Source organism: Akebia trifoliata, chromosome 3, assembly GCF_017979445.1.
Source record: "Akebia trifoliata isolate Shusen 1 chromosome 3, ASM1797944v1, whole genome shotgun sequence".
In the NCBI taxonomy this organism is placed as follows: Eukaryota; Viridiplantae; Streptophyta; class Magnoliopsida; order Ranunculales; family Lardizabalaceae; genus Akebia; species Akebia trifoliata.
Window position 1 is genome coordinate 46,115,760 of NC_141377.1, and position 24,952 is coordinate 46,140,711.

The window sequence follows — 24,952 nt, forward strand, 5'->3', positions numbered from 1 at the left end:
AAAACTCGGGTGCGAATAAAATCTATTTCTTTTAGATTTATGTTGGCTTGATTTAGGAATCTGTGCCTAATCCTAATTATAAACAATTGTTGAAGTTGTTTCAATGTATAATAACGATTTTTAATGTTGAAAAAAATAACTTCAAGTAAAATTTTATATTATTAGAAGGGTGTGTTTTAATACTTAATTGGAATGGGATAAATGATTTAATAAATTAGGGTCTAATAAATAAAAAGCAGGGTGCCAATAGCAGGTCTCCACAAAAGAAAAAAATAAAATAAACAAAATAGTCTGGGAACTTTGGGGAGTTTGGTAGGGTAAGAGGTCATGTTCCCACTTCCCAACTCTCACAACCGGACTTCACCGGTCATTTCTCCATCAACAGATCGATCTTTTGACGCGCAGAAACAAAAAAAAATCGCCGATTTGTGGTAAATATATTTTATACAAAAGTGGTAGTCTGGTACAGCTGGTATTGTACACCCTTCTCCCTCCCTTCAGTCCTCTCTCCCACAGATACAAACTCCATCCTCTATTTCGTCACTTTTTCGTCTTCTTTCTGACTCAGTCCCTGCAGAGCGGTCTCTGCAGAGAAAGAGAGAGAGAGAGAGAGAGAGAGAGAGAGAGAGAGAAATTTACACAAACCCTAGAAGTTTTCAGTCATGGCGGATTTCTCTCATTCTGTACAGAGAATCCAAGCTCCTGCAACTCTCTCCAAGAAAATGTCCAATGGAAATGGCTTCACCTCCAAAACTGTCTACGATGACGTCTTTGGAGGACCACCAAAATACGGAGTCCCAACTTTCTCGTCTCGAGTAGATGATTACAGTGAGATTTTCTCTAGCTATCACGCTTCACGTGGTTCTTCGATTCCTATTCTGGATCTTCCTGTCGTTGATGAAGGTGATGTTTCAATCGATGTTCGAAGCTCGAAATTTGATTATTCCGAGGTTTTCGGAGGTTTTAACAGTGTAGATTTTGCTGTTTCTTACGAAGAATTGCTCGCGGAACCTAAGGGAGGGGAAAGTTCTTCTGAGGATGTCTGGTATTGTACTCTTTCTGTTCATCGTTGTTACTTTTGCTTCATTTATATTGTAATTTTGTTATTTTTTTTTAGTGATCTTCACGAAGAATGGCTGTTAATATTACGGAAGTTTGCTTTTGGTTTGGCAGTTTTTGTTTCAGTAAACTAACTTGAAGAACTATGTTAGTTCTTTAGGTAAAAAGAGTTTTTTTTAGGTGATGCATGTTTATTTTGGTGACAAGTGTTCTTGCCCATTCTTTTGGCTAGTAAGGTTGTTCAAAGATAGATACTTAGTGGGGTTAACTTACCCCTTTTTTTTTTTTTTGTTTGTAATTTTTGTTTTTTCCTCTTTAGGAAGGGTACACCATTAACACTTGATGTGGATAATTTTATACAACTACAATAAGATCGTCTAGACTTTATGGAGTTGAATGTTGAAAATCAAGTAACACATTTTTACAGATTGAACATATTAAAGATGATGATGTTTGGATGGATGAAGGGAAAAACTAAAAAAGATGAAAAAGTGGAAATGGACACATCCATGGAAATGTAGAAGTAACTCCAACTGGTGTAATAAACTAAGAGAAAGTTGCTTGAGATAGTTTGGTCATATGCAGTGAAGACCATGGTTTAAAATATCATATCGATTGAATGTTTTGGTTAATGAAAAAACCAATACAGTATTGGCCAATACATTTGATACAAACTGATACATTACTGAAACATTCAATGTTCCAGGGTCAATGTTTCGTATCGATCTTGGCTGATACCAATATATATCAATTGTTACATTCTGATATTTTAAACCAGGCGAAGACTGATAAATGAATGGAGAACCCAGTTAGAAGGAATGTGCTAGTGGAGTGTTCTAAAGAAATGAATGGAGAACCCAAAGTCTAGCTTCAATATCTTTTCTAGCTGTTCTGGTTTGGGGTCCAAGTAGTTCCTTCAAAAGGTTTTGTTTTTAGTGTGGTTGTTAGTGTCTTGGAAAATTCTCACTTCGAATTCTCGTATGATTAGGGGTGTTTGTACTGCCAATTTATGTGTAATGCGGAAATGCAACGGGGAATCAATGTATCGTCTCCTTTTGCACTTTAAATTGGCTACCTCAGTGTGAGGTTACTTCCTCGCCTTTTTTGGTGTTAGAGGTTGTATCCTGAGCTTGAATCTTTGCTCTTTTTGACGGGTGGGTTTTTTTAGGGGGATTTTCTTGGTGGCAATAAGATATATATATATTTTTGAGTCTATTGCCCTTTGCAATTTGTTGGGGTCTTTGGAAGGAGCGGAATAATTGCATTTTTGAGAATAAAAGAGCAAGATCCAGGGCCGGCTTGATATAAGTTGAGGCCCAAGGCAAAATTTATAGATAAGGCCTTTTTAATATTTAATATATTAAATCAGCAGCTTAACTCTATTTTCAAATTAGTCAACCATGAATCAACTGTATAATCTACACATATTACTACTTTTTTCTTTAATATTTTATCAACCTATCTTTTTTTCCCCAATATTAACACCTAAATGATTGAAAAACAAAATCCAAACAAATCAGATTCCAATTTCCATTCAATGCCTGAATGCAAATGCACATAAATAACACATTCAAAAATCTTGAAACACCACAAATGAGAAAGGTTCCTATCAAACCAATGAAAATCTAAACAGTACATTACATTTAATAAAAGAAAATCAAAATTTTAATCCAAGGACACTAACAAAAAATCAAACTAAATCCAAATGATGATTAAAAACCTGCATGTAATAATTCTAAAACAATAAAAAAATAAAAAAAATAAAACAAACTGATTACATGAAGTTCAACTGAAGAGAAAGAGATTAAAAATGAGGATTTATAAATTTAAGTTAAAATATTTATAATTAATTCAAATATTAAACTTATGGACTTACCTTTATAAGAATGTTTATTTTGTATCTCAATGCTTACAATCCAATCTCAAGAGTTTTTTTGTTTTTGTTTTGGAACTTTTAATTTCTAATGGGCCTTCTAAGAATTTTTTTTGGGGAGAACTTCTAAAATGGTGTGAGGATATAAAGAGGGGTTTTTATTTGAAAACTTCAATTAGTGGATGTAAAGAATTGTCTTTTTTTTTTTTTCGTTTTCAGAAATTTGAGTTCGTGGGATCTCCTTTATTTTTTACTCTTTTAAGACCTCCAAGCTCCAAGATGGCAACATGCAAGGGCCTATTAAGGAAAACATTTGAGGCCTTTTTATTTTCTTAGGAAATTTCAGTCTATATGGATCTATTAAGTTGTATTTTTTTAGAATTCTATCTTCTAATGTGGCAATGTGCAAAGGCTTATTAAGAATAAAAATAATTAAAAAGAAAAAAAAATCCCACGCGGGCAACCTTGTCAGATTTTTGGCGGGCCTTCCTCTCAACCAGGGCCTTAGGCAACTGCCTAAGTTGCCTTATGGTTGAGCCGGGCCTGCCAAGATCATCAAAGCATTAGCATCTCCATTTTGAATTTTTTTTTTGGGGAGTAAATTCTTCAAAGAATTCAAAAGGTGTTTTCCTTGAATATTTTGTGGGGGATGGGATTGGATTTGTATTATCTCTAATTCTTAGCTCTTGTTCTGTGGGTGTTTTAGCGTTTTTGTTTTTGTGCTCTTTTTTGTTGTAGTTTTGACTTGTCTCTCCTTTAATGAAATTCTATACCTATTAATTCTCTCTCTCTGTCTCTCTAGTGTAAGCATATAGTGTGTGTGGAGCATTTTTGGAATTGACTGATTCTTCTAAGGAGGTCGAATGATTAGGTTGTTGAGTGATACCCGGTTATCTATCCAATTTGTGTGGATCTTCCATACAATTTTCATCCCATAAAGCCAAAAAATACCCAACTTTCCACCCATTTCCTACCCTATTTATCCTTTAAATTTCATCCAAAACCAAAGCCCAAATAGTTCCAATGTTTTCACATCATTATTGCTGCTCGAAACCCTTCTTCCTGCATCACCCATTCTTGCACTGCTTAGGTTCAACTGAGCCAATAAACTCTTGCATGAGATCCATGAAGGGGAAGATGGTAATTATTTGGGTGGAAGAATGTTGGCCAAGAAGATAACATCTTAGGGATACTTCTAGCCATATATGCAGCCTGATGCAAAAATCCATGTAAAGATGTGCAACAACTGTCAAGAGGCATGCAATGATCATCCATCAACCAATCGTGGAACTTCATTCAGCCTAAGTCCATGGCCGTTTGCGTAGTAGGTGATGGACATGGTTGTTTCAGTGCCCCGGACACCAGAAAAGTTAATGTTTCTATTGGTAGCCACTGATTACTTATGAAATGGGTGGAGTTATTATCTTAACCCATTTCAAAAAGCAAGATGTAAATAAATTCATCTAGATGCATATAGTGCGTGGAGTTGTATCCCATCATAACCGACAATAGGAGGCAATTTATCAGAAGCAAGATAGTAGAGCTATGCTGAAACTTGAGGATAAAACATGTATTCTCGACCCACAATTACCTGCAAAGAAATGGCAAGGTCGAGGCAACAAATAAAATCCTCTTCAATGACCTAGAGTGAAAAGGGAGGTGGGCAGATGGACTCCATTTGCCCTCACATTAGTCACAACCCTCATATGCACTTACTTAATATGTCAATGAATCCATTGGAGACCCCTTTTTTCTGAGTACCAAACAAATTAGCTTTTAGGTAGTTTGTTGTATGCTTTCAAGTAAATAAAAATCATATGAAGGTTCATCCTCTTTTTTCTACATTTTCCTATCATTTTTCTAAGTAGAAAGATTGTCTCAATTGTTGATTTATCTGGAAAGCCAAACTGATTCTGTGATATATTCACTTTTTTGTCTTCACCTTTGTTATCTTTCCTATAGTTCCACAGTGTGACTCATTAGTTTAACACCCTGATAGTTGGTACAACCAATACTGTGTTATATTCGTCCATAGAGTCATAAAAATATATTACCCAACGATAAACAAATTTAAAATCTCCAGTTAGTTCAATGTAGTTTCACAATTTTGTTGTCAAGAAAGGAACATGACCATTTCTTGATACAATTAGTTATTTGTGTACATCTTTCCCTAACTATTTAACATGCAATATCTTTACTCTTTGGTATAGGAATTCTTAATTATGTATTTTTTATATGGATTGTGGAAGGAAGTGGTTGATAATCTATTTTGGTTAACTTTCAAATGGCTAAACTGGTATTAATGAACTTCGGGAACAAATTTCAACCTGAAGGAGGATTTTAGATAGAAGCTCCAATTTCCTCATTCTAGTGTTTTTGTTGCGTGTCATTGCTCTAGACTTGGGAGTTGTATGAACAAGGAAAAGTTTGTTTGAAGTGGAAAGAATGTCTTAGAGTTCACTCTAATGTTCATGTGATTAGAATGATAAAGAAAAGAGATGCTCATAATTGATTGGTTTACAAGGATTGGAAAAACAAAGAAGGGGGTAAGAGCTTTGATACTTTTTTTCTCCCCTTTTGCAACTCCATGTTGGGTATACCTTGTTGTCAAACTTGTCTTCCTTATCATTGCTGTGCAAGTGTTGATAGGGACTCCCGGTCTTGATGAGAATTTGTATAAGTTATGAATTTATTTAAGCATGTTTTATGTTGGCTACTGATAATGCAGACCGAGTCTCTGTATAGAAAGGGAGTGTTGAGATTACCTCTGTGGCATCTTCATCATCATCAAAACTTTGTCCCAAATATCTAGCGTTGGCTGAATGAAATTTATTTTAAGTGATATCTTGTGTTCAAATATGCCCTCACTACCTGAATCCACGTCCTTTTTCGTCTTTCTTTTACTCTTTTAGAACCTTCAACCTGAATGTTCATTCTAATTGGGTTGTGATAATAAAGAAGAAAAAAAATCAGTCATTTCAATTTGGGTACAACTCATTATTTAACATGTTTATCTTACGGTATTTCTGATATGGACCCATGCTGTAATGTTTATAGTTGTGTATCTTAATCTTTTTTATAAGTCTTATCTCTAATGATGCATATGGAAGAATGAGAAACTTAATTATTTGTGGCTTTCAATCTGGGAACTAAAGAATTCGATCACATAGTGTGTTTCTTCTCTCTCTTATTTCCTTATTTTTTTGTGTGCAAGTGCAGGACACCAGCTGAAACAGGTTCTCCTTCAGAAGGATCGAGTGAGGATCCTGCTTGTTCAGAAAGCAATCAAGCCTTCTTGAATGGAGAATCTCATCATTCATATGATGGGGTGAAGCAGTTCAACATGTCTTATCATAAGGCTAATCAGATAAGTAAAGAAGATGGGATAAGTGGGACTACATATATAGCCGAACTCAATGCTGTTCCTGCATTTACTTTTGTAGTTGATGAAAGCATTCCATTGGACAAGGCAGGAGGTGATAAACCGCTGCCCCAGGTAACCAATGATTACGACCTCAATGTGAATTTTAATGGTGAGATCATGGTAGGAGAACATTTCAGGAAAACCATGTCAGACCAACCTATTTGCAGTACTGTCGCAAGGACTCCTGATAGTGATCTCACCCCTCAAAGAAACCCTGTTGGAAATGGAACTTATCCCAATAAGGTGTTCGTATCTGTCTCTGAAATCAGTCTTAGAACACAACCCTCACAAGTGCCACCTCCCTCAAGACCACCACCTAAACTAACTATTAAACAGGGAGAGTCCAAGAGATTCGTGGCTTCAAACCTTAATGTTTCTGAAAATTCTTCACTTGAAGGGGCTGTAACTAATGGTTCACCACCGTTCTTTGATGTGGAAGTAGATGCAAGTTCATCTGCTGCAGCCTCTGCAGCTGCTATGAAAGAAGCAATGGAAATAGCTCAAGCAAGACTAAAATGTGCAAAAGAATCAATGGAAAGAAAGAGGGAAGGACTTCACAACCGTAAGAAGTTGGGGTTGAAGGATGACTTAAAAGGTAAGGAAAGAAGGGAGAGTGAAACTACTCTTGAAGCCCGCAGATTCAACGAAGAGAAAGCTCATGAATCATTTGAAAGAGAGAATGGTGAAACGAGAGGTTTTGCCAAGGAGGGAGGGAAAACAACCACGATGGCAGCACAGATGCCTCTTGATTTTGAAGCAAGGAGAAAGCTTCCAAATGTATCTAATGAAGCTGTATACCAAAAGCACGTGAAGGAATCTAGATCAACTCAAGAATCTCATCAGCAGGAAGAAGCAGGAGAGTGGAAAGCGGAGGAACAATTCTATGAGCTCGTAAAAACAGATAAGTTCAGAACAGTTCTGGAGGCCCCTGAGAAGGAAAAAAGTGAGAGGAAATTTATGCCAACTACAAAAGCCTATGAATGTGATCAAAATGAGAAAAAAGCAGCTGAGGTGGCCTTTAAGCAGCCGGAAGAAAGTTATGGGAAGTCAAAAGCAGCTTGTGAGCAGGAAGATGGGTGGATATTTGAAGAAGCTATAGAGGTACATGAGTGGGAAGAAAATGAAAAGAAAATAAAAGAAGCTCATGAGCATGAAGAACGTGAGAAGAAACTACAAGAAGCTCATGAGCGGGAGGAACATGAGAAGAAACTAAAAGAGGCTTATGAGCAAGCAGAAAATGAGAAGAAACTAAAGGAGGCATACAAACGGGAGGAAATTGAGAAGAAACAAAAAGAGGCTCGTGAACGGGAAGAAAATGAGAAGAGAGAGAAAATGGCACATGAGAGAGAAGCAAATGAGAAGAGGCTAAAGAAGGCTCGTGAGCAGGAAGCATATGAGAAGAGGCTAAAAGAGGTTCGTGAACTAGAAGAACATGAGAAGAGACTAAAGGAGGCCCGTGAAAGGGAAGAAAATGAGAAGAGGCTAAGGGAGGCTTGTGAACGGGAAGCGTATGAGAAGAGGCTAAAAGAGGTTCGTGAGCAAGAAGAACTTGAGAAGAGACTAAAGGAGGTTCGTGAAAGGGAAGAAAATGAGAAAAGACTAAAAGAGGCTCTTGAACGTGAAGAAAATGAGAAGATGCTAAAACAGGTTCGTGAACAAGAAGAAAATGAGAAGCGACGAAAAGAGGAAAGTGAGAGGGAAGAACATGAGAAGAGACTAAATGAGGCTCGGGAACGTGAAGAAAATGATAAGAGACAAAAAGAGGCTCGTAAGAGGGAATTAAATGAGAAGAGACTAATGGATGCTCGAGAGCTGGAAGAAAATGAAAAGAAACAAAGAGAGGCACATGAGAGGGAAAAAAAAGAAAAGAGAGGGAAAGAGGCTCTTGAGCAGGAAGAAAATGGGACAAGGGAACAAGAGGCTTGCAAGAGGGAAGATAATGAGGAGAAACTTGAAGCAGCTGAAGGGGCACATGTCCATGAAGAGAAGGATCTGAATGCAGTTATGGAATTGCAGGAGAGTTCTGAGAGTGAGAACAAATTGAAGTCAACTAATGAGGCATGTAAGATGGGCGAAGATAGGAACATAACCCGAGGAGCCTTTGAACTTGATGAAAACAATAAGAAGCTGAAAGAAAATCAAGATTCATGCGAGCACAAAGGGAATGGAAAGAGAATGGATGAAAATGAGAGGTTAAAAGAACCACACATGGCTCAAAGTGCCGATGAACACAAAGAGTGTGAGAACAAAAGTAAACCTGCTTCACAGGCCAAGTTAGAAGGAAATGGGAACAAATTAGGTGAACCTGAGGAGGTCGTTGGACAAGGAAAAAATGAGAAGAACAAGAAAGTAGATCAAGTTTCCTTTGGTCGGGAAGACAACAAGAACAAAAACAGAGCAGCTCAAGGGATGAGCACTTTGGTTGAAAATGGGAAGAAAATGGAAGCAGCTAAGCCAGCTAATGCGTTGGAAGAGAGAGGAGACAAACTGGATACTGTTGATGAGGTCGACAGAAAAAGAAAAGATAAGAATTTTAATAAAGTGCTTATATTGGAAGAGAGGGAAAAAGAAGAAAGGCTGCAAAGAGAAAGAGAGCAGGAAAAGGAGCGCCTGAGAAAAATAGAAGAAGAAAAAGATAGGGAAAGGGAAAGAGAAAAAGATAGGATGGCTGTTGAAAGGGCGACTCGTGAAGCTCGTGAAAGGGCTTTTACTGAAGCCCGTGAAAGGGCAGAAAGGGCTGCTGTGGAGAGAGCTACGGCTGAAGCTCGACAAAGAGCAATGGCAGAGGCCCGAGAAAAATTAGAGAAGGCGTCTGCAGAGGCTCGGGAGAAATCATTAGCTGAGAAGGCTTCTATAGAAGGCAGACTTAGGGCAGAGCGTGCTGCAGTAGAGAGAGCAACCGCAGAGGCTCGGGAGCGCGCTGTTGAAAGAGCAATGGCTGGGAAGGCTGCTTTGGAGGCAAGGGAGCGAGTAGAAAGATCTGTTTCTGAGAAGTTCTCTGCTACTTCGAGAGACAGTGGAATTAGGCAATCCTCTTCTTTCTCTGTAAGTATAATTATCTATAATTATGGGATTCTCTTTTCTGTTGTTATCTGTCAACATTTGTACGTATTATTATTCTGCTTCATGCTAACTACATGACAAATGGCAGGATTTGCGGGACCCACAATTTCAAAGCTCAAGTTCTTTCAGTAGTTCTCAGAGATACTCGAATTCTTCACATCTTGGTGGTGTGTAATTTTGTAGAGTTGCTTGTGACAATTATCTATAGGGAGCAGCATCTGTTCTAAACTATACATCATTTTCCTTAGTGCTTTGATTGAACTTACATTGCTAGGTTACTTCTAAACAATATTTCTTCTCCATTGTGAAGCTTTCGCTGCTGAGAGATCTCAAGGATCCGAAGTGGAATCAGCTCAGAGGTGTAAAGCCAGGTTAGAGAGGCATCAACGGACAGTTGAGCGTGCGGTATGTGCTGTCCTTTCATTTAACTCAGGTGATGGGTTGGTTGACCTTGAAAGAAAAGGATCTAATGCTTATTCTGCTCCATTTCAGGCAAAAGCTCTTGCAGAGAAGAACATGCGTGATCGTCTTGCTCAGAGAGAGCAAGCAGAGAGAAATGTAATATATCTTCAAATAGTTGATAAATTTCTGTAACTACTTATCCTGCAAGCAATTGGATTCTAACTTCTCTTGTATCCAATTTTGATTGCAGAGATTAGCAGAAACACTGGATGCTGATGTCAAGAGGTGGTCGAGCGGGAAGGAGGGGAACTTGCGTGCCTTGCTTTCAACATTGCAATATGTATGCAGAATGATTCTACTACCATTTTTTATTACACTCGTATACCCTGATTCTGTTTACTACTTGCTATTTCATTCTTTTTTTATTGAAACATTTGAGTGTCCATTGTTATGAAGTATGAACAAGTCCGAATCACCTTTTGTATCTCCTAACTATATTTTTTGGCTAATCAAAATTTTCTTTTAAGTTTCATGAGCACTTCAAACTTTGAAAACATAGCTCTTGATTTGTGGGTACATTATGAAATAATAATGAGTAAGTACATGATGCTTCCGACGGACATTATGGATGATGCTCTCTAGTCTTTACACTCGTAATTGTACATGTTCTCCACTTTCTTATGCTTTAGGACCATTTAATTGGCTTGCCACCTCTTTTATAGGGTATAACCAAAACATGGGTGGATTAGAGACCAGCAGCCGCATGAAAGAACCCAACCTAGATCCAAAACTTTGATGGCTGAGATAGAAAGGGTCAAGAGTTAAAATATGGAAAGTGTCCACATATTGGTGGTTAGATGTGTACGTATTTCATGTGGGTCATCCAAGAGGTAGCCCATCAATTGATTGATTGGGATTGATGGGCTCAAATTATGGGATTCATCCACAAATCTCCACAAGAATGGGTATTATGTTAAAATTTTAGATTTCATGCTTGAATCATTCGTTCGTGATCTGTACTCGTTTTTTTCTTCTCTTTTATTTACTGATTTACTCTTCATGTTTGTATTAACATTTGAATGTTAAACATGCTTATGAATAATAATATAGGAATTTTCTGTTCAATTTTCGCTAATTCAACCCCATCTAGTGGTGTTTCTTTAACTATCTCTTCTTCATTGGTAGATTCTTGGAACCGAAAGTGGTTGGCAGCCAATCCCATTGACAGATGTTATAACAGCTGTCGCTGTAAAGAAAGCCTACAGGAAAGCCACACTTTGTGTTCACCCTGATAAGTTGCAGCAGCGTGGTGCAAGCATTCAGCAGAAGTACATATGTGAGAAGGTTTTTGATCTTCTAAAGGTGTGTTTCTTTTCATTTTTGGTGCTCCTACTTTACCTCAAGCCATCAACATTCCCTCTATTCTAGATAAATATGATTTGTATTTGCTTTGCATCATTAATCATATTCATTATTGGCATGGCATATTTATATTCCGTGGAAAGAAAGAAAAGGACCTTTATTTTATAACTAGAAAATGTATTAGACTTTTAATGCCCTACAAATCTTATATTATTATCAATTCAAGCATTTCAAAAATAAATTTAACTAAAATAATATCATCATCTTTGGATAAATAAAATAATACCATCATTTATCAATGCCCTATCCCAAAAAAATTAGTCTGCTGCATGATTTCTGTTCCTTCATTCTATTTTGTCTAAAGCCATATCGTCTGTTAATTCAAGTATGTTTGTATCCACTCTCACCAATTCAATCCACATTCTTTGCTCTCCCCTCCCCTCCCCTCCCCTCCCCCCCACTCTTTTAGAATCTTCAACTTGTACATTAATCCTAACTGTGGCTGTTATCCATTTTCATTGCACGTGAGCAAACTTCTTAATCGATTTTCCCTTAGTTCATCATCTACTGGTACTACCACGACATTCTAATGAATGTTTTCATTTCTAATTTTATCTTTGTTCTTGTGACAAGTAAAACCACACCACAGAAATAAATCTATAATTTTTAATCATTCCAGTTCAATAGATTTCTATTTCTTTTAACGACAAGTTTGTATTCTAGTTGAGTGTTGAAATGGACTTGCTTCTAGATTGTTGCATTGTTTTGTTGACTGTGGAAATAATACAATTGATCGGATGGTAAATCAATAATCAAACTTTTGGTTAAGCTAAGGAGGCTCTTACTTGTTGAAATGTGATGGTCATGCATGATTTCTGTCTTGGTCTTCTGGACAAATTTCTGTTGTGTCGTATTGTAATGGACTTTTAAGGATTGCTTGTGTAGGATGTTGAAGATCCTTTGATAAGTAGTATGTACTATTAATTATGATTTCACATTTTTGAATTTTTAAGATCCTTTGAGAAGCATTATGCGCCCCCCCCCCCCCCCCTTATTTTCTCGTCATGTGCCAATGGTTTGGGAGATTGTCTTGAAACACGTTTTCACCGTACATCCTTTCCTAGTCTGACTTATTTTGTTCTATTTTAATCACAGGAGGCTTGGAACAAATTCAATTCGGAAGAACGCTAGGCGAGATTTTCCACACCTCATTTTGAAACATGCACATCGACAGCCTCACTGCAGATTCTGTAATTTTGAACTCCCTACTGAATATCTTTATCAGGGCATTCTTTCAGGTATTTATTTAGTTCTAAAAGTTGGTGGCAGCACCATGGAATCTGTATCAGACAGGGATATCAGGAAATGAAAGGAAAGGGTTGGGTGGCCTCTGTTTGGATTCTTTAGTGCAGTTTTTTTTTTTTTTGAACCCCTAGGTCTGTAACTCAGGCCCTATACCCTTGGCCATGTCCTAAGTAACAGGGAATGGCCAAGAGCCGACATCATGGTGCCAAACCTTTCTGTTGATTTGAATCAATGAATCAGACAGTAGGCCTATGACCCAAATCTGATGGAGAGGTAACAACATTTTAATGGGTAGTATATAACTGCGAGGATAAATATTTGGCAGTGGATGCAACATTTAGCCGTTCTGATCTCTCTCTGTATATAAACTGCTTAATTTGATCATTGGAAGATAAAAGTAATGGCACCTCTTGATTCTTGAATAAATAATTTTATTATTATTATAGATAGTAGTAATAATAATAATAATAATAATAATAAAGAGATTCTATTGCCACACCAACTTTTGCTAATGACAAGAATTAGCACACTTGTTGAGGTGGTGTGGCAACGGAAGTGCTAAAAAAATTATTAAAAATATAAATGGTTTATGCTGAAAGAATTATATCATATTTGTACATATCATTGTAAAAAAGAATCAAGTTTTGATTTTGATTTTGATTTTTATAATAGTTCTATCCAGCTTGCTTTTTCTCGTTAGGATGAGAGCTTTTGTAAATTAAAGACTAGTAAAATAAAAATAGAGAATGAGGGAAGTAGAAAGGAGAGAAGGAATGTAGATGCAAGTTAAAAAAAGAAAAGAATGCGACTATACTAAGCTTACCTTGACCGTCTTCTTCTTCAGTTTTTGAATTTCGAAGGGATTCTTCAAAGATGGAGAAGGGAGGGTAGAGTTTTTAAGAGTGAGAATGGTTTGAAAGAGGATTTTGACCGAGTTCCAAGGCACTGGAATTGTGTCTAAGCCGAGATGCCATTGCTATTTATAGGCTTCCTGTGCGTATGTTTCGAGATATAACAGTAATTTAATTTTGTTATATTATCATTAGGACGACCTTTTATCCTTAATGAGGGATCATAGTGGTAAATTATCACCCCATATATGTTGGTAATTAAGGTTGGTAATTTGCTTCTAAGATCTTTTCTTGAAAAGCTTTACGAATATAAGGTCCACACACCACAAGTTAGGCTTTAGTTGCATGGATTGCCTTGAGACTTTAACTTGATTTCCTCTAGGTGATTCTTAAGCTCTAAGAGCTTGTCAAGTGGAGGTGATCCAAGAAAAAATGGAACCAAGTGGAGGTGGGGCCAAATCTTGTAACAAATTTTGTTGGGTCAGTTCACTAAGGATAAACCAAGCAAAAAATTGGTAGACTAGCAGTTTTTGACAGCTCTGCTTCTACCTCCCTTTGATCCGTTCTACACATTATTAGTTAACTTCAGCACTTATTTACATGATTTGTGCTGGAGTAACATTGAAATTAACATCGTTTGGGAGATTGGTATGCACAGAACCATATATTCTTCTCAGTTGTATCTCGATGAAAAACATCTATGGTTCTATAGATATCCACGTTAGCAATGTTTGAAATGATGTCAATTTCAATGTTACTTAAGCATTTTCCTATTTACATTAACTATTGATTGAGGAAATATAATTTTTTTTTTTTTTACATTTACTTTTTCATTTGTTTAATATATTTAACGTAAACAAGGGAACACCCCTCATTTGAATCCAATAAAAGTACTCCCAAACCCTAATTCTAAAAGAACAAAAATCCAAATTTCTAATTTAAGAAGAAAACTCAATTTTCAGTCGTCTGGCTAAAATTTCAACTTCCAAATGCTAAGATTTATCTTAAATCTCAGTATTTGATAAATCTTTATATGTCAAAACGTTACTAAATCATCAAAGTACAGTAGGAATATTTTCACTTCTAGGTGTACTTTTGGTTATAGTGAAAAAAAAAAAAACAACATGTAATGGTTTGACTTTGGGTAGGATTTGGACATGTAATGGTTTCATTAACTGTTGTGTAAGATGTTTTGTATTCTGTTCGTGTTTCAAGGGGCAAAATCAAAGGGGGCTTTTTTTTGTCCCCGAAGTGTAAAACTTCTCGACTGGGCCCATGTAGGGGTTCAAGGGCAGTGCCCCCAAGATGAATCTTTTTGGGGTATTCATATGTGTTCTTTGGGGGGAAAGTAGTCTAGGATTTCTGTTTTGGGAAAAGGGGCTCTTATTCTCACTTGCTATAGATCTCTAAGGCTGTAGCTTTGAAAGAATTGTGTGATTAATTTTGATTTGATTTGTTGACATAGGCACACTCCCAAACGACATAAATCCTTATGTTTGTGTGACCCTATTTTCTTTGATACGAAGTATGATATGCTACTAAGAAGAAGCTGAGATGGTGATGGTTAGGAAGAACCTTCAGTAACTTTGCTTGAAAAGGCCATTACACAGAAGTAACAATTGTAAGGATTGAGGAAGTGATCTCAAAATTTTCTCTGATAGACTGACACCACTGAAGATCAATAGAAGAGAATTTGAGTTGGTTTGTCTCTCTTTTACTACATTCAAAGTGCCTCAGAAGTGTAGTTATTATGTATACCCTTCACTATTCCTTCTAATAATAGGGGAAGTACCCATGTAAAAATAGAGGAATAACACCACCTCAAAACCACCTTTTCATCAGATAATGAGATAACATCAAATAGGAGAGGTTCTTCAACAGGCCAAAGACCTTACACATTTAAAACCAACACAAACTTTCTTACTACTATGCTTCTACTTCGATGGCAGGGCTCATCAAATCGAAGTATTTGCCTTCTCACTCTTGATGTCCACTTGGGTTGCGCTTGAAAAGGGTAACAACCCCTTCTCTCTACATGATTCTATTCCTCCAACATACATGTCCTCCACGCTATACTTGTATTTGAAGCCTATGTCTATAAGCTTCTTAGATGAGAATTTCACAACCTTCAAGTTTTCATCCATGTCTTTGAACCTGCCCATAACCAATCAACATTTAGATACATAATTGGATGGAATTCATAAAGATGTAATTGAACAGCCACGATTGTTTGACTGGGGTCAAAATTTTGATGGAAAGAAAAGATGTGAAACTTACTTAGTAGGGATATTAAACTCTGGGAATTTGTCTTGGAGCATTTTAGCAAGATCAAAGATGGTAGCATCATAAGAGGAGCAAATGTATCTTCCCTTTGCATCAGGATGCTCAAACAAGTATATGTGAGCATTGCAAAGGTCGTCCAAATGGACATATTGACCTTGCTTTAGAATTGAGTAATGGGCTTCATTCCCTAAGAAATTTGAAAACATACGAGTTTAAGTAAAGTTGGGCAAATGAGCTAGCAAAGATGTTGTACCACAAAACAGCTGAATGAATGAAGCATGGCATACCAGTTATGAGTGCAAGTGTAGTGACCATGCTTGGAGGCATCGATGACATGAGAAATGGACCCACAACAAGGGTGGGTATGATGCTGATGAAATCCATGTTGTTCTCTTTGGCGAATTCCCATGCCGCTTTCTCAGCCAACGTCTTTGAAACAAAATACATCTGATTCATAGAAAACAGGACACAAGGAACTTCATGCCATTGATTTAATCCATGACCATCTTAATTTTTAAGCGAACCCATATTTTAATTTTTGGCTCATATTTTATGCCATTTAATAAAAACACCCTTTCTAGCAACATTTCAGCATGTCACTTGGGGACATGGTCTTTTAAAGGAGCCAATTCCCATTCAATGGAAATTCTCCATCAAACATACGATTGAGATACAAGGGACAACGAAGAAAAATGTATCCCTAGAAATAACTGTATTCATCTCTAGGAAATCTGTGTTTTTCCTCTTAGCCATTAATTTAACTACAACTACAATTACTTGAAGGTTTAACTAGAAAAATACAATTATCTCTATAAGTGGTAGAAAGATTAGAAAAAGAGAAATAAATAAAAGAAGAAGAGAAACGAACCCATCCGGTCATCTTTTTAGTCCTGCAAAAATCAACATCAGTCCAGCAGTTCTCATCATACTCGGGTGCTTGGTGTTCTTGAACATTAACAGTTCCTGCAGATGATGTGAATACTAATCTCCGAACAGTTTTCGCCTTTTTGCATGATCTCATGATGTTTAACATCCCCTCAATTGTTGGTTTTATTACTTCATTCTGAAAAACATAAAATTTTAAAAATAAATATGTTTTTCTTTTTAAACATGTTTGCTTGTATCAATTACTTTTTAAATGAGATACTAACACTTAGGTGCTTTTGGTATTGGTAAGATTCTTATTTTTTGAAATCAAATTCAGTACTATATCATAAGTTTAAACATAAGAAAGAGCGACGTGAAAAAGGATTGGCCCGAAAAGAAGCCCACTTAAGTAAAAGCAGTCATAGAGTGGGCTTCAAGGGAATTAGGGAAAGAAGTGACCCGGGAAAGGATACTTTGGACCTAAAAAGGTTAATTACTTAGCGGCCTCGAAAGAAGGGTAACAAAGTGAAAGTCATCATAAAGTGGACTTAATTTCTAGGCCATTAACAACACATGTGGTTTTGGTGAACTGGTTGGGCTTTTTAGTCTGCCGCTTTCATTGTGCCTTCCAACATTCTCTCTTACCTCTGGGTCTTGGGATTCAAAATCCATTGGAGTGGCGACATGAAAGACTCCAGTGCATCCTTGGATGGCTTCATCGAAGCTTCCTTCATCGACAAGATCAGCCTTCCACAGAGTCAAGTGGGTTGTAGCATTCGGCAAGTCTAGCAGATGCTTCACCTTCTTCATGTTGTCTACATCAACCAGATTGATTATTTAATGAAAATGTATGAGAATTTCTTATATAACATTTGATGCGTATCAGGATCAGGCTTTGTTTGGGTTGCCATTTTTGTGCTATATAGCATCACTTTACATGATTTATCAACGAAACCAAACATAAAAAAAAAAAACAAAATTAGTATTAGTAGTCTACAAACTCAGGCATTTAAAATTTGCTAGCTAAATAAAGATGTATATAAAAACTTTCTTAGAAAAGAAGGGTGATTTAGACATAATCCTCCCAGTACTCCTCATGTTCTCAAAATGATGATATGCCCCTTGACCTTGGTCTTCTCTAATACACTAATGGAAAGAGACCTAAATGCCATTAACTTCATCTTGTATTCAAAAGCCTTTGAATTTTCTTTTCAAAATCAATCATTTCCAACCTCTCGGATAATTTTTTTTTTCTTCTATCTTCAATCTTAAAATTTTATCCACTAAAAGTCTCAAGAATAAGATAATACTTTTGGAGAAACAAAAAATGATAGAATTTTGGGTAAAAAAAAATAATCAAGGATTTCTATAAGGGATTATGGCGAGATTGAATGGATTTAAAATAATTTATTATAAAAGTTGGATAAAAAATAAAGGGTTTTGGCTAGAGTTTGAAGATGAGAGCATGTAAGTGATATTTTGTTTTTTCATAACAAAAAAAAAAAAGACGATCCAAGGCCAAGGGGGATTGTCATTAGTTTGAAAATATGGGGGTGTCTCGGAGATTCATCAAAACGTGGAGAGATATGTCTAAATCACCCTCATTTCACAAAGGGCGGATGCTCTGTAATGTTTTTAACCTGCAATTCCTTGTAGTACTCTTTTAATGGTGGAGATGCTATGTTGAAGTGCATTTATCATGATTTAGATAAGATTTGAAATAAAAATTATATATATATATATATAATTATAATTATTTTTTAAGCATGCGTTCAGATGAACGGTCAATTAACTCTAACATTTCAACGTTAGAGATTTTGATTTTATACCACGTGGCACTCTCTCAATTGTCTAGCTGAACAGTAGGAAAAAATCACCCATTTTAGGTGCTAACATACGGTTGACATATATTCCTCCCCGCCATGATTAAACATCTAAAAAATGATCCAGAAAACCTCTAATCTCAGCCGTATATCAGGCGTCATTGAAGACCCAAAGAAGAAGGGGAATGTTCGGAGGCCTTAAAGAGAGCCAAACATTTTTCAAAACATGGGTTAAAAGTTTTGGAATGAATTGATTTTGTGAGGATGATATATAAAAAATGAAGAATATATAAAAAATGAAGAAGGGTGCGAGTGCGAGTGGGAGTGGGGAGTAAATTAACCAGGATCGCGAACGGTGGCCTTAACAGCGTAGCCACACTCAAGAAGCCTCATGACAAGCCAAGACCCCACAAAACCAGCCGCACCTGTCACGCACACTGTGTCACCCTTTGCTACCATGATGCGCTTAGTTTACTATACAGCAGTTTGACAAAGAAGAAAAAGAGAAAGCTACTAGTGTGACGAGTAAGAATATTTAATTTAATGTGAGTCTTCACATTCAGTATCTATATATATATATATCATTACTGACTTACTATATGAATGTAACTGTTCAACCAATGTTGTGTTGGTGCCCAAATACCACGTGACCACCAAACCATTTTTACTAATTCAGGTAAGAAGAATGGTAGCTGACGAACCAACTTATTCAAATCAAATAAGTTAATAAATAACTTGTCTTTGACCTGGTGTTTGGGGGTCTGTCCCCATTCAACGTTATCTTATGATAGAGATTGGAGGAAGGAAACACACAAAGGGACAATTATCAGGGCCCTAATAGGAAGTCTCTCTAGTTACGTTTCTTTGGCAAATGATTCGGTGGCCATTCCTTATTTATTTTTTGAGATTTCCCCAACCGATATTTTGGTTACCGAAATTTTAAATGCCACATGGTTCAGTTACAAGTTACAACAGCTGAGCTGATCATATGTACGAATAATATTTGAGTGCTCACCTAATGGTGTGGTCCATCATCCCCCAGTCTACGGTTGAGATGGGAGGGTACCATACCATACCATACGCAAGGATTCCAACAAGAATGCATTTTAATAGGGCTTCAAATTGGTTGAATCTAAATATACCCATATTCATATTGGAACTTTTTCTACTGAATCGGATCCTACTAAGACCATATACAAACTATTTTGTATTATTACATGATCTGACCTAATCCAACCCGAACTACTTGATTTAGGTCGGATAATTCTCAGTCATTCAATCTTTTTCCTACTTTATAAGGTTATAGTAATTATTCTATTATATCATTGTAACACTTTCATTTTATAAGAATTCATATTATAAAAAAAAGTAATAGAAAAAGAAATTTTGAAAAACTTAAAAATATAGATTTTAAATATATCATTAGGATTTGAGGGGATATAGGGATAAATCGGATATCCAATTTAGATCTGAGTTGGAGTACATGCCATTAAACTACAATTGACCCATTTTTTTTGTTGATAACCGAGTATTGTATCTAAGCTTTGCCTAGTCCATAAAACTATGGTCTTATCCAAAGATTAGTCTCGGGGCACATCTTATGCACCAGGTAAGTGAGGGTGTATTCTTACAGGTGGTCCTTGAGGAATTAATGCTCATACTAGACATCGAACTCATTATTTTTTATTCAAATATTGAAATTAATTAAATCTGATTTTAGATCTATGTCAAGTCCAGTGGTGGAGTTAGTAAAGAGCTTGTGGGGGCAATTGCCCCCGTAGAACTTTCAAACAAACCTGTATTTTCAACTAAATTTACCCCTCCACTCCATCTCCTTCCTTATTTACCCTCACCCCATCACCTCCCTCCAATTTTTTCCCCCAACCCCTTACAATTTTTGAAGATGACATTGTCTCTTGATGAGACCTTATCTCATGGACTATGTTCTAAATAAGTTTTTCTTCAACTTTTAATAAAAAAATCTTTGAATTTCTCTTCAAAACTATTCTCATTCAAGTTTTTCAACTGTACCATTAATTATAGTTTGTCCCCCCATTACAATAAAATCTTGGCTCCCCCTGGTCAAGTCTGATCCATCATATGCCCCAATGTCTTTCCTCTGGCTGGTAGTTTGATGGGTGTCTTCGATGGATGTACCAAATGACGAAAAAGGAAAATTTTGAATATTGGAAGGTATCAAACTTTTGATACAGGTATATGCGGATTAAAACCTTTGATGACTACGAATAGGTGGGTGTACCTCCCTCCCCAATCGCGTGCAAGGGTGGGTGGGAGGTTGGGTAAGTGACCGAGTGGTACACTCTCAAAATTCATGGAATTAGTGTACTTTGTTTACTTTTGAGTTTTGACCCACCTTCTTGGTCCACATCTCTCTCTCTCTCTCTCTCTTACGTATTAACTGGTCACCGAAAAGCTCGACATCACATTCTTATTGATCCTTCGGTAGCTACTTCCTGTAGGCTTCACTTTCATCACCAAACACTTCAAATACATAACATGAGCAACGACAACAATATAATTACAAAATAAAATTAATTTGTCTTTCATCATGCCATCCCTTTTGAAAAACTAAACCCGGCCATCTCTTTCAGGACCTTCATACACGAAAAACTGGATTGATTTGTTGGTTTCTGTCCATTGAATCCATGGTTTTTAAATTTGGTATTTCGTCACGTCTTGTTCAACTCCGATACCAAGTTGACTCGAACGATACATCTCATCTCGTTCAACATTGAGATAATGGTTTTTAATCATTTAAAAAATCTGAAAAATTTCAGAAATGATTCCTATTAAAAAATAAACCCAAAAAAATATAAAATTAAAAAAAAATCGATTTAGGGGTGAAAGAATAAAAGATTGAGGCATAACTCGTTTGTCTCAGTTAACTCAGATGAGATTTTGAAAATCTCGTCCGAGACGTCTCGTTTAACTCGCGAGTTAAACACTTTACTGCGTTGTCTCGTCCGTATCGTTCATATCGTCCGAGATAATCAAAAATATCGTCCGAGACGACTCGCTTATCTCACGATACGCAGTCGTCTCATAACACTTTGTGAGTTGGTCTCATTGGGCTCTGATACCAAGTTAACTCGGACGATACATCTTGGTCTCGGACAAGTTTAAAAACCATGATTGCATCTCTACCCCCCTCCCCCTCTTTTCACCAAGAGAAATTGCTCAGTTACTCTGTGCTAACAGGATTTGAATCTAGGTCTCATCATCCAAAAACTTCACCAACTAAGCTATTGGCACTTACTACGTTAATATTACTATTATTTAAAATAACATATGTTGTAGAAGATTTCTAGCACAGGGGAGCGTTCAAGGGCCAAACATTTTGCTAGCATATTTTTTCCTATATGGATTGGAAGTTTTGGAATGGAAATGGACTGATTTTTAAACCTCTAGCTCCAATTTATGTTGAAGAAGTTTCAGAATGGGCTGATTTTTTATCTCCTCACCATAGAGATCATCCTTACAGAAAATCAGCCCATTCCGAAGCTTCTAACTCATATAAGATAAAAAGTTGGTTACCATTATTGACTTTTTCGTTGGTTGATGAACTTGGCGTTTAGAGGCCCTAAAGTGAGCTAAACATTTTTTCAATATATGGGTTAGAAGTTTTGGAATGGGCTAATTTTTTGTGAGGATGATCTCTATGAAGTTTCTAATTAAAAATCATCACATTCCGAAACTTCTAACCCTAACAAAAGTGATTTACAAAAATTAGATGGTCAACAATTCTTCGACTTGTAAATTAGGGTTAGAAGTTTCAAAATAAGCTGATTTTTGGCAAGGATGATCTCTTCACCATGGAGATCATCATCACAAAAATCAGCCCATTCCGAAGCTTATCCATATTTTGAAAGATGTTTGTCTCTTTTCAACTATTTAGCCAACTCTTTGTTACCCTTTAGTTGAGTTGAAGGATGGAAAGCAAATCTCTTGTCCTTTGTGGGTAGGTTAGAATTGATCAAGTCGGTCTTTTCTTGTTTTCAAATCTATTGGTCAGCTTGCTTTGCAATTCCCGAAGGTGTGATGTTAAAAATCGAATCCTTGTTAAACCAGTTTTTTTGGAATGGATCTTCTCTCTCTTCTTCCATTCACCTAGTAATATGGACTCTATTTTGTCGTCCTAAGAAAGGAAGGGGGGCTTGGGATAAGGCATATTCATGATTGGAGTACAATTGGGCAAATGAAACTCTTTTGGGAAGTTGTGAATAATGACTTGATGTGGAGTTCTTGGATTCGAGCTCGTTATGTTTGTAATGGGGATGTGTGGAGATGTTTGCCTCCTAGAGATGCATATTGGGCATGGAGGGGAATTTTGAAAGTGAGAGAATTGGAGACAAGAAACATCAAATTCATCATTGGGAATGGTAATGACACCCTATTTTGGAAGGATCCGTGGCATGATGGTGGATCCTTAATCGATCAATTTGGTATGAGACCGACTTTCCAAATGGATAGTTACCCAAATGCTCGAGTTATTGGCTTCGCAGTCAGGAACGACTGGAAAAATCTGAGTGAGGATGGTATTCGGCTTGCTGAAATTTGTTCTAAAGTTAAAGGTAATGTTCCTCCTTGGCCAAACGAGAAGGATTGCATAATCTGGACAAGAACTTCTTCATGCAAGTTTTCTTACAAATCAGCATAGCATTCGATCAGACTAAGGGAAGAGGAAGTTCCTTGGCATAAGATAGTCTGGAACAAAAATGGTGCTTATCGTAATTCCTTCATAGCTTGGTTGTCCTTGAGACGTAGTCTTCTTAAAATCAAGAATTTAAGGAAGAGAGGGATGCAATTAATCTCAAGATGTGCTTTTTTTAGGAATTCTTGCGAGGATAACCACCATATTTTTTCCAAATGTGATTACAGCAGTCAGTTTTGGTTGAGAGCTCTTAACAAATCAGCTTAGCTCATATTCAGCCCCAATGGAAGCTTCCTTCACCAACGCTCTTCAAATTTTTTCTGTTATAAAAGGGATAATATTCGTTTCCTCGTGTTCTACAATCTATAATTTATGGAGAGAAAGGAACCGACGATTATTTGATGATAAGGTGTTAAGGGGCCGATCAATTATTCCATTTGATTGAATTGGATGTTCAAGTTATCTTCGATGGCCATGAAGTTGCTAGTTGTGAAGAGGCAGCTACCCTGTTTAGATGGGGAGTTTTTGTGAAGGAAACCACTTGTTCTCCAACTCAATTTGTTAGATGGATCCCTCCCTCCCTCTGGGCGAAGGATTCATTAAAATTAATACCGTTGGGCCCTTTTCTAATTTGGGGGGTGGCTTTGGTTTCATCGGTAGAGATCACTATGGCATTCTAAAGTTCGCTGGGTTTGGCAAATCTGATTCAAGTGAGGTTCCATCTATCGAATTACAAGCAATCCTTGAAGGTGGCTTGACAAAGGTCATCATCAATTCTGATTCTTCTTATGCTGTCCAATGCTTGCTAAAGAAGATACAACCTTCATGGAAGCACCTAGTGTTGTTGAGAGCCATTGAAGTTGTTGCTAGAAGCTTCACTAATCTGAAAATAATAGTATTTTCATGGAGAGAAACGAATAGGGGTGGTTAGCCACAAAAAAAAAAAGGTGCTCTTTGTAATTTCACTTTTACATAGTCAAGGTGTTGTTCCCCTGATTTATATTTCATTTTGTTAGAGGACTGGATTTCTAATTTTCCTCGGCTTTAGCATCCTTTAATAAATAGGGCGGGGGCCTTTATAACCCTTGGTAATGGATAAAAAAGAAGAAGAAAAGAATAGTGAATAACTTGCACATATGTAAGGAATGTCATTCTGCAATCAAGCTTATTCCCCAAATTGAAGGAAGATCAGAGATTGTGGTGAGAAATAGGAACCGCTTTCATCACTTTAAGGATGGTTGATGCTCATGTGGGAACTATTGGTGAGATACACAACAAAGTGACCATGACATACTTACCAGTGGACCTTCACAGTTGACATTGTAATTTTAGCTAAATGACAACAGCTCGATGAAAAATAAGCAGAACTCACGAGGTTTAGTCAGCCTGCCACATGTTGAGCAGTTGTGTTGTCAATGTGTTTGGAAGCTTATGTTTATTTCTTCTAGCAAACACTGACTAATATCTGATCATAGTTGCTTTGGGAAGCAGGAGGGGTCCCTTATAACAATAGGCTGGGTTAGTCTTTCTTATAGCTATGGTAATGGTGTTACCATGCAAAAGTTATAAATGAAAACCTGGCGTAAAATAATGTTATGGAATGCAAATAACTGCTGTTACAATGGGAATGCTCTGGATCCGTGCAAGAAATGGCCCAGACCTATCTTGGCAAATTTTCAAGAAATTTCTTTCAAGGGAATATTACTCACAAACAAAAAACAATATTTTCCCTTTGGAAATTAGCACACACCTTGGGGAGCTGTTAGTAAATTAGATGATTCACATATGCACATTTACATGGTTACACATGATGACATGCACATGTCAAATTTCATCCACCAATCAAGTCAAACTCCATTTCCTTGTTTTTAGAAGAAAATAATTTCATGTTCAATACTGTCTCAGCATAAGATATACTCATCACCTACACGTGAAGGAGCAATTGCTAGTGGCCTATTCTGGAAAATT

At 36.8% G+C, this 24,952-nt stretch overlaps 2 protein-coding genes across 2 annotated transcripts; one reads left to right on the plus strand and one right to left on the minus strand.

The window, feature by feature from the left end:
* Positions 1-325: 325 nt before the first annotated feature.
* On the plus strand, positions 326-12,572 carry LOC147407375 (Chaperone DnaJ-domain superfamily protein). Its single transcript, XM_086435911.1, has 8 exons — positions 326-1,045; positions 6,152-9,401; positions 9,508-9,586; positions 9,730-9,824; positions 9,912-9,977; positions 10,072-10,161; positions 11,007-11,183; positions 12,339-12,572. Exons 1-8 carry the CDS (start codon positions 663-665, stop codon positions 12,372-12,374), a joined length of 4,176 nt encoding a protein of 1,391 aa, XP_086292037.1. The 5' UTR covers positions 326-662; the 3' UTR covers positions 12,375-12,572.
* Positions 12,573-15,136: 2,564 nt separating this feature from the next.
* On the minus strand, positions 15,137-18,859 carry DFR (dihydroflavonol 4-reductase). The gene is made up of 6 exons (XM_086435912.1): positions 18,654-18,859; positions 17,135-17,304; positions 16,491-16,685; positions 15,910-16,069; positions 15,617-15,809; positions 15,137-15,493 (listed from the first exon to the last, which is right to left on the minus strand). The coding sequence occupies exons 1-6, from the start codon at positions 18,769-18,771 to the stop codon at positions 15,295-15,297; spliced, it is 1,035 nt and encodes a 344-aa protein (XP_086292038.1). The 5' UTR covers positions 18,772-18,859; the 3' UTR covers positions 15,137-15,294.
* Positions 18,860-24,952: the final 6,093 nt, after the last annotated feature.

Bases quoted from the DNA above. Each gene is read 5' to 3' on its own strand.
- LOC147407375 (XM_086435911.1), top strand. From the start codon at position 663: ATGGCGGATTTCTCTCATTCTGTACAGAGAATCCAAGCTCCTGCAACT. The intron at 9,402-9,507 runs GTAAGTATAATT...GACAAATGGCAG, and splicing joins GGCAATCCTCTTCTTTCTCT to GATTTGCGGGACCCACAATT. The intron at 9,825-9,911 runs GTATGTGCTGTC...GCTCCATTTCAG, and splicing joins AACGGACAGTTGAGCGTGCG to GCAAAAGCTCTTGCAGAGAA.
- DFR (XM_086435912.1), bottom strand. From the start codon at position 18,771: ATGGTAGCAAAGGGTGACACAGTGTGCGTGACAGGTGCGGCTGGTTTT. The intron at 17,305-18,653 runs GTTAATTTACTC...TGGTTGATGTAG, and splicing joins GGCCACCGTTCGCGATCCTG to ACAACATGAAGAAGGTGAAG. The intron at 15,494-15,616 runs GTAAGTTTCACA...GGTTATGGGCAG, and splicing joins GAGTTTAATATCCCTACTAA to GTTCAAAGACATGGATGAAA.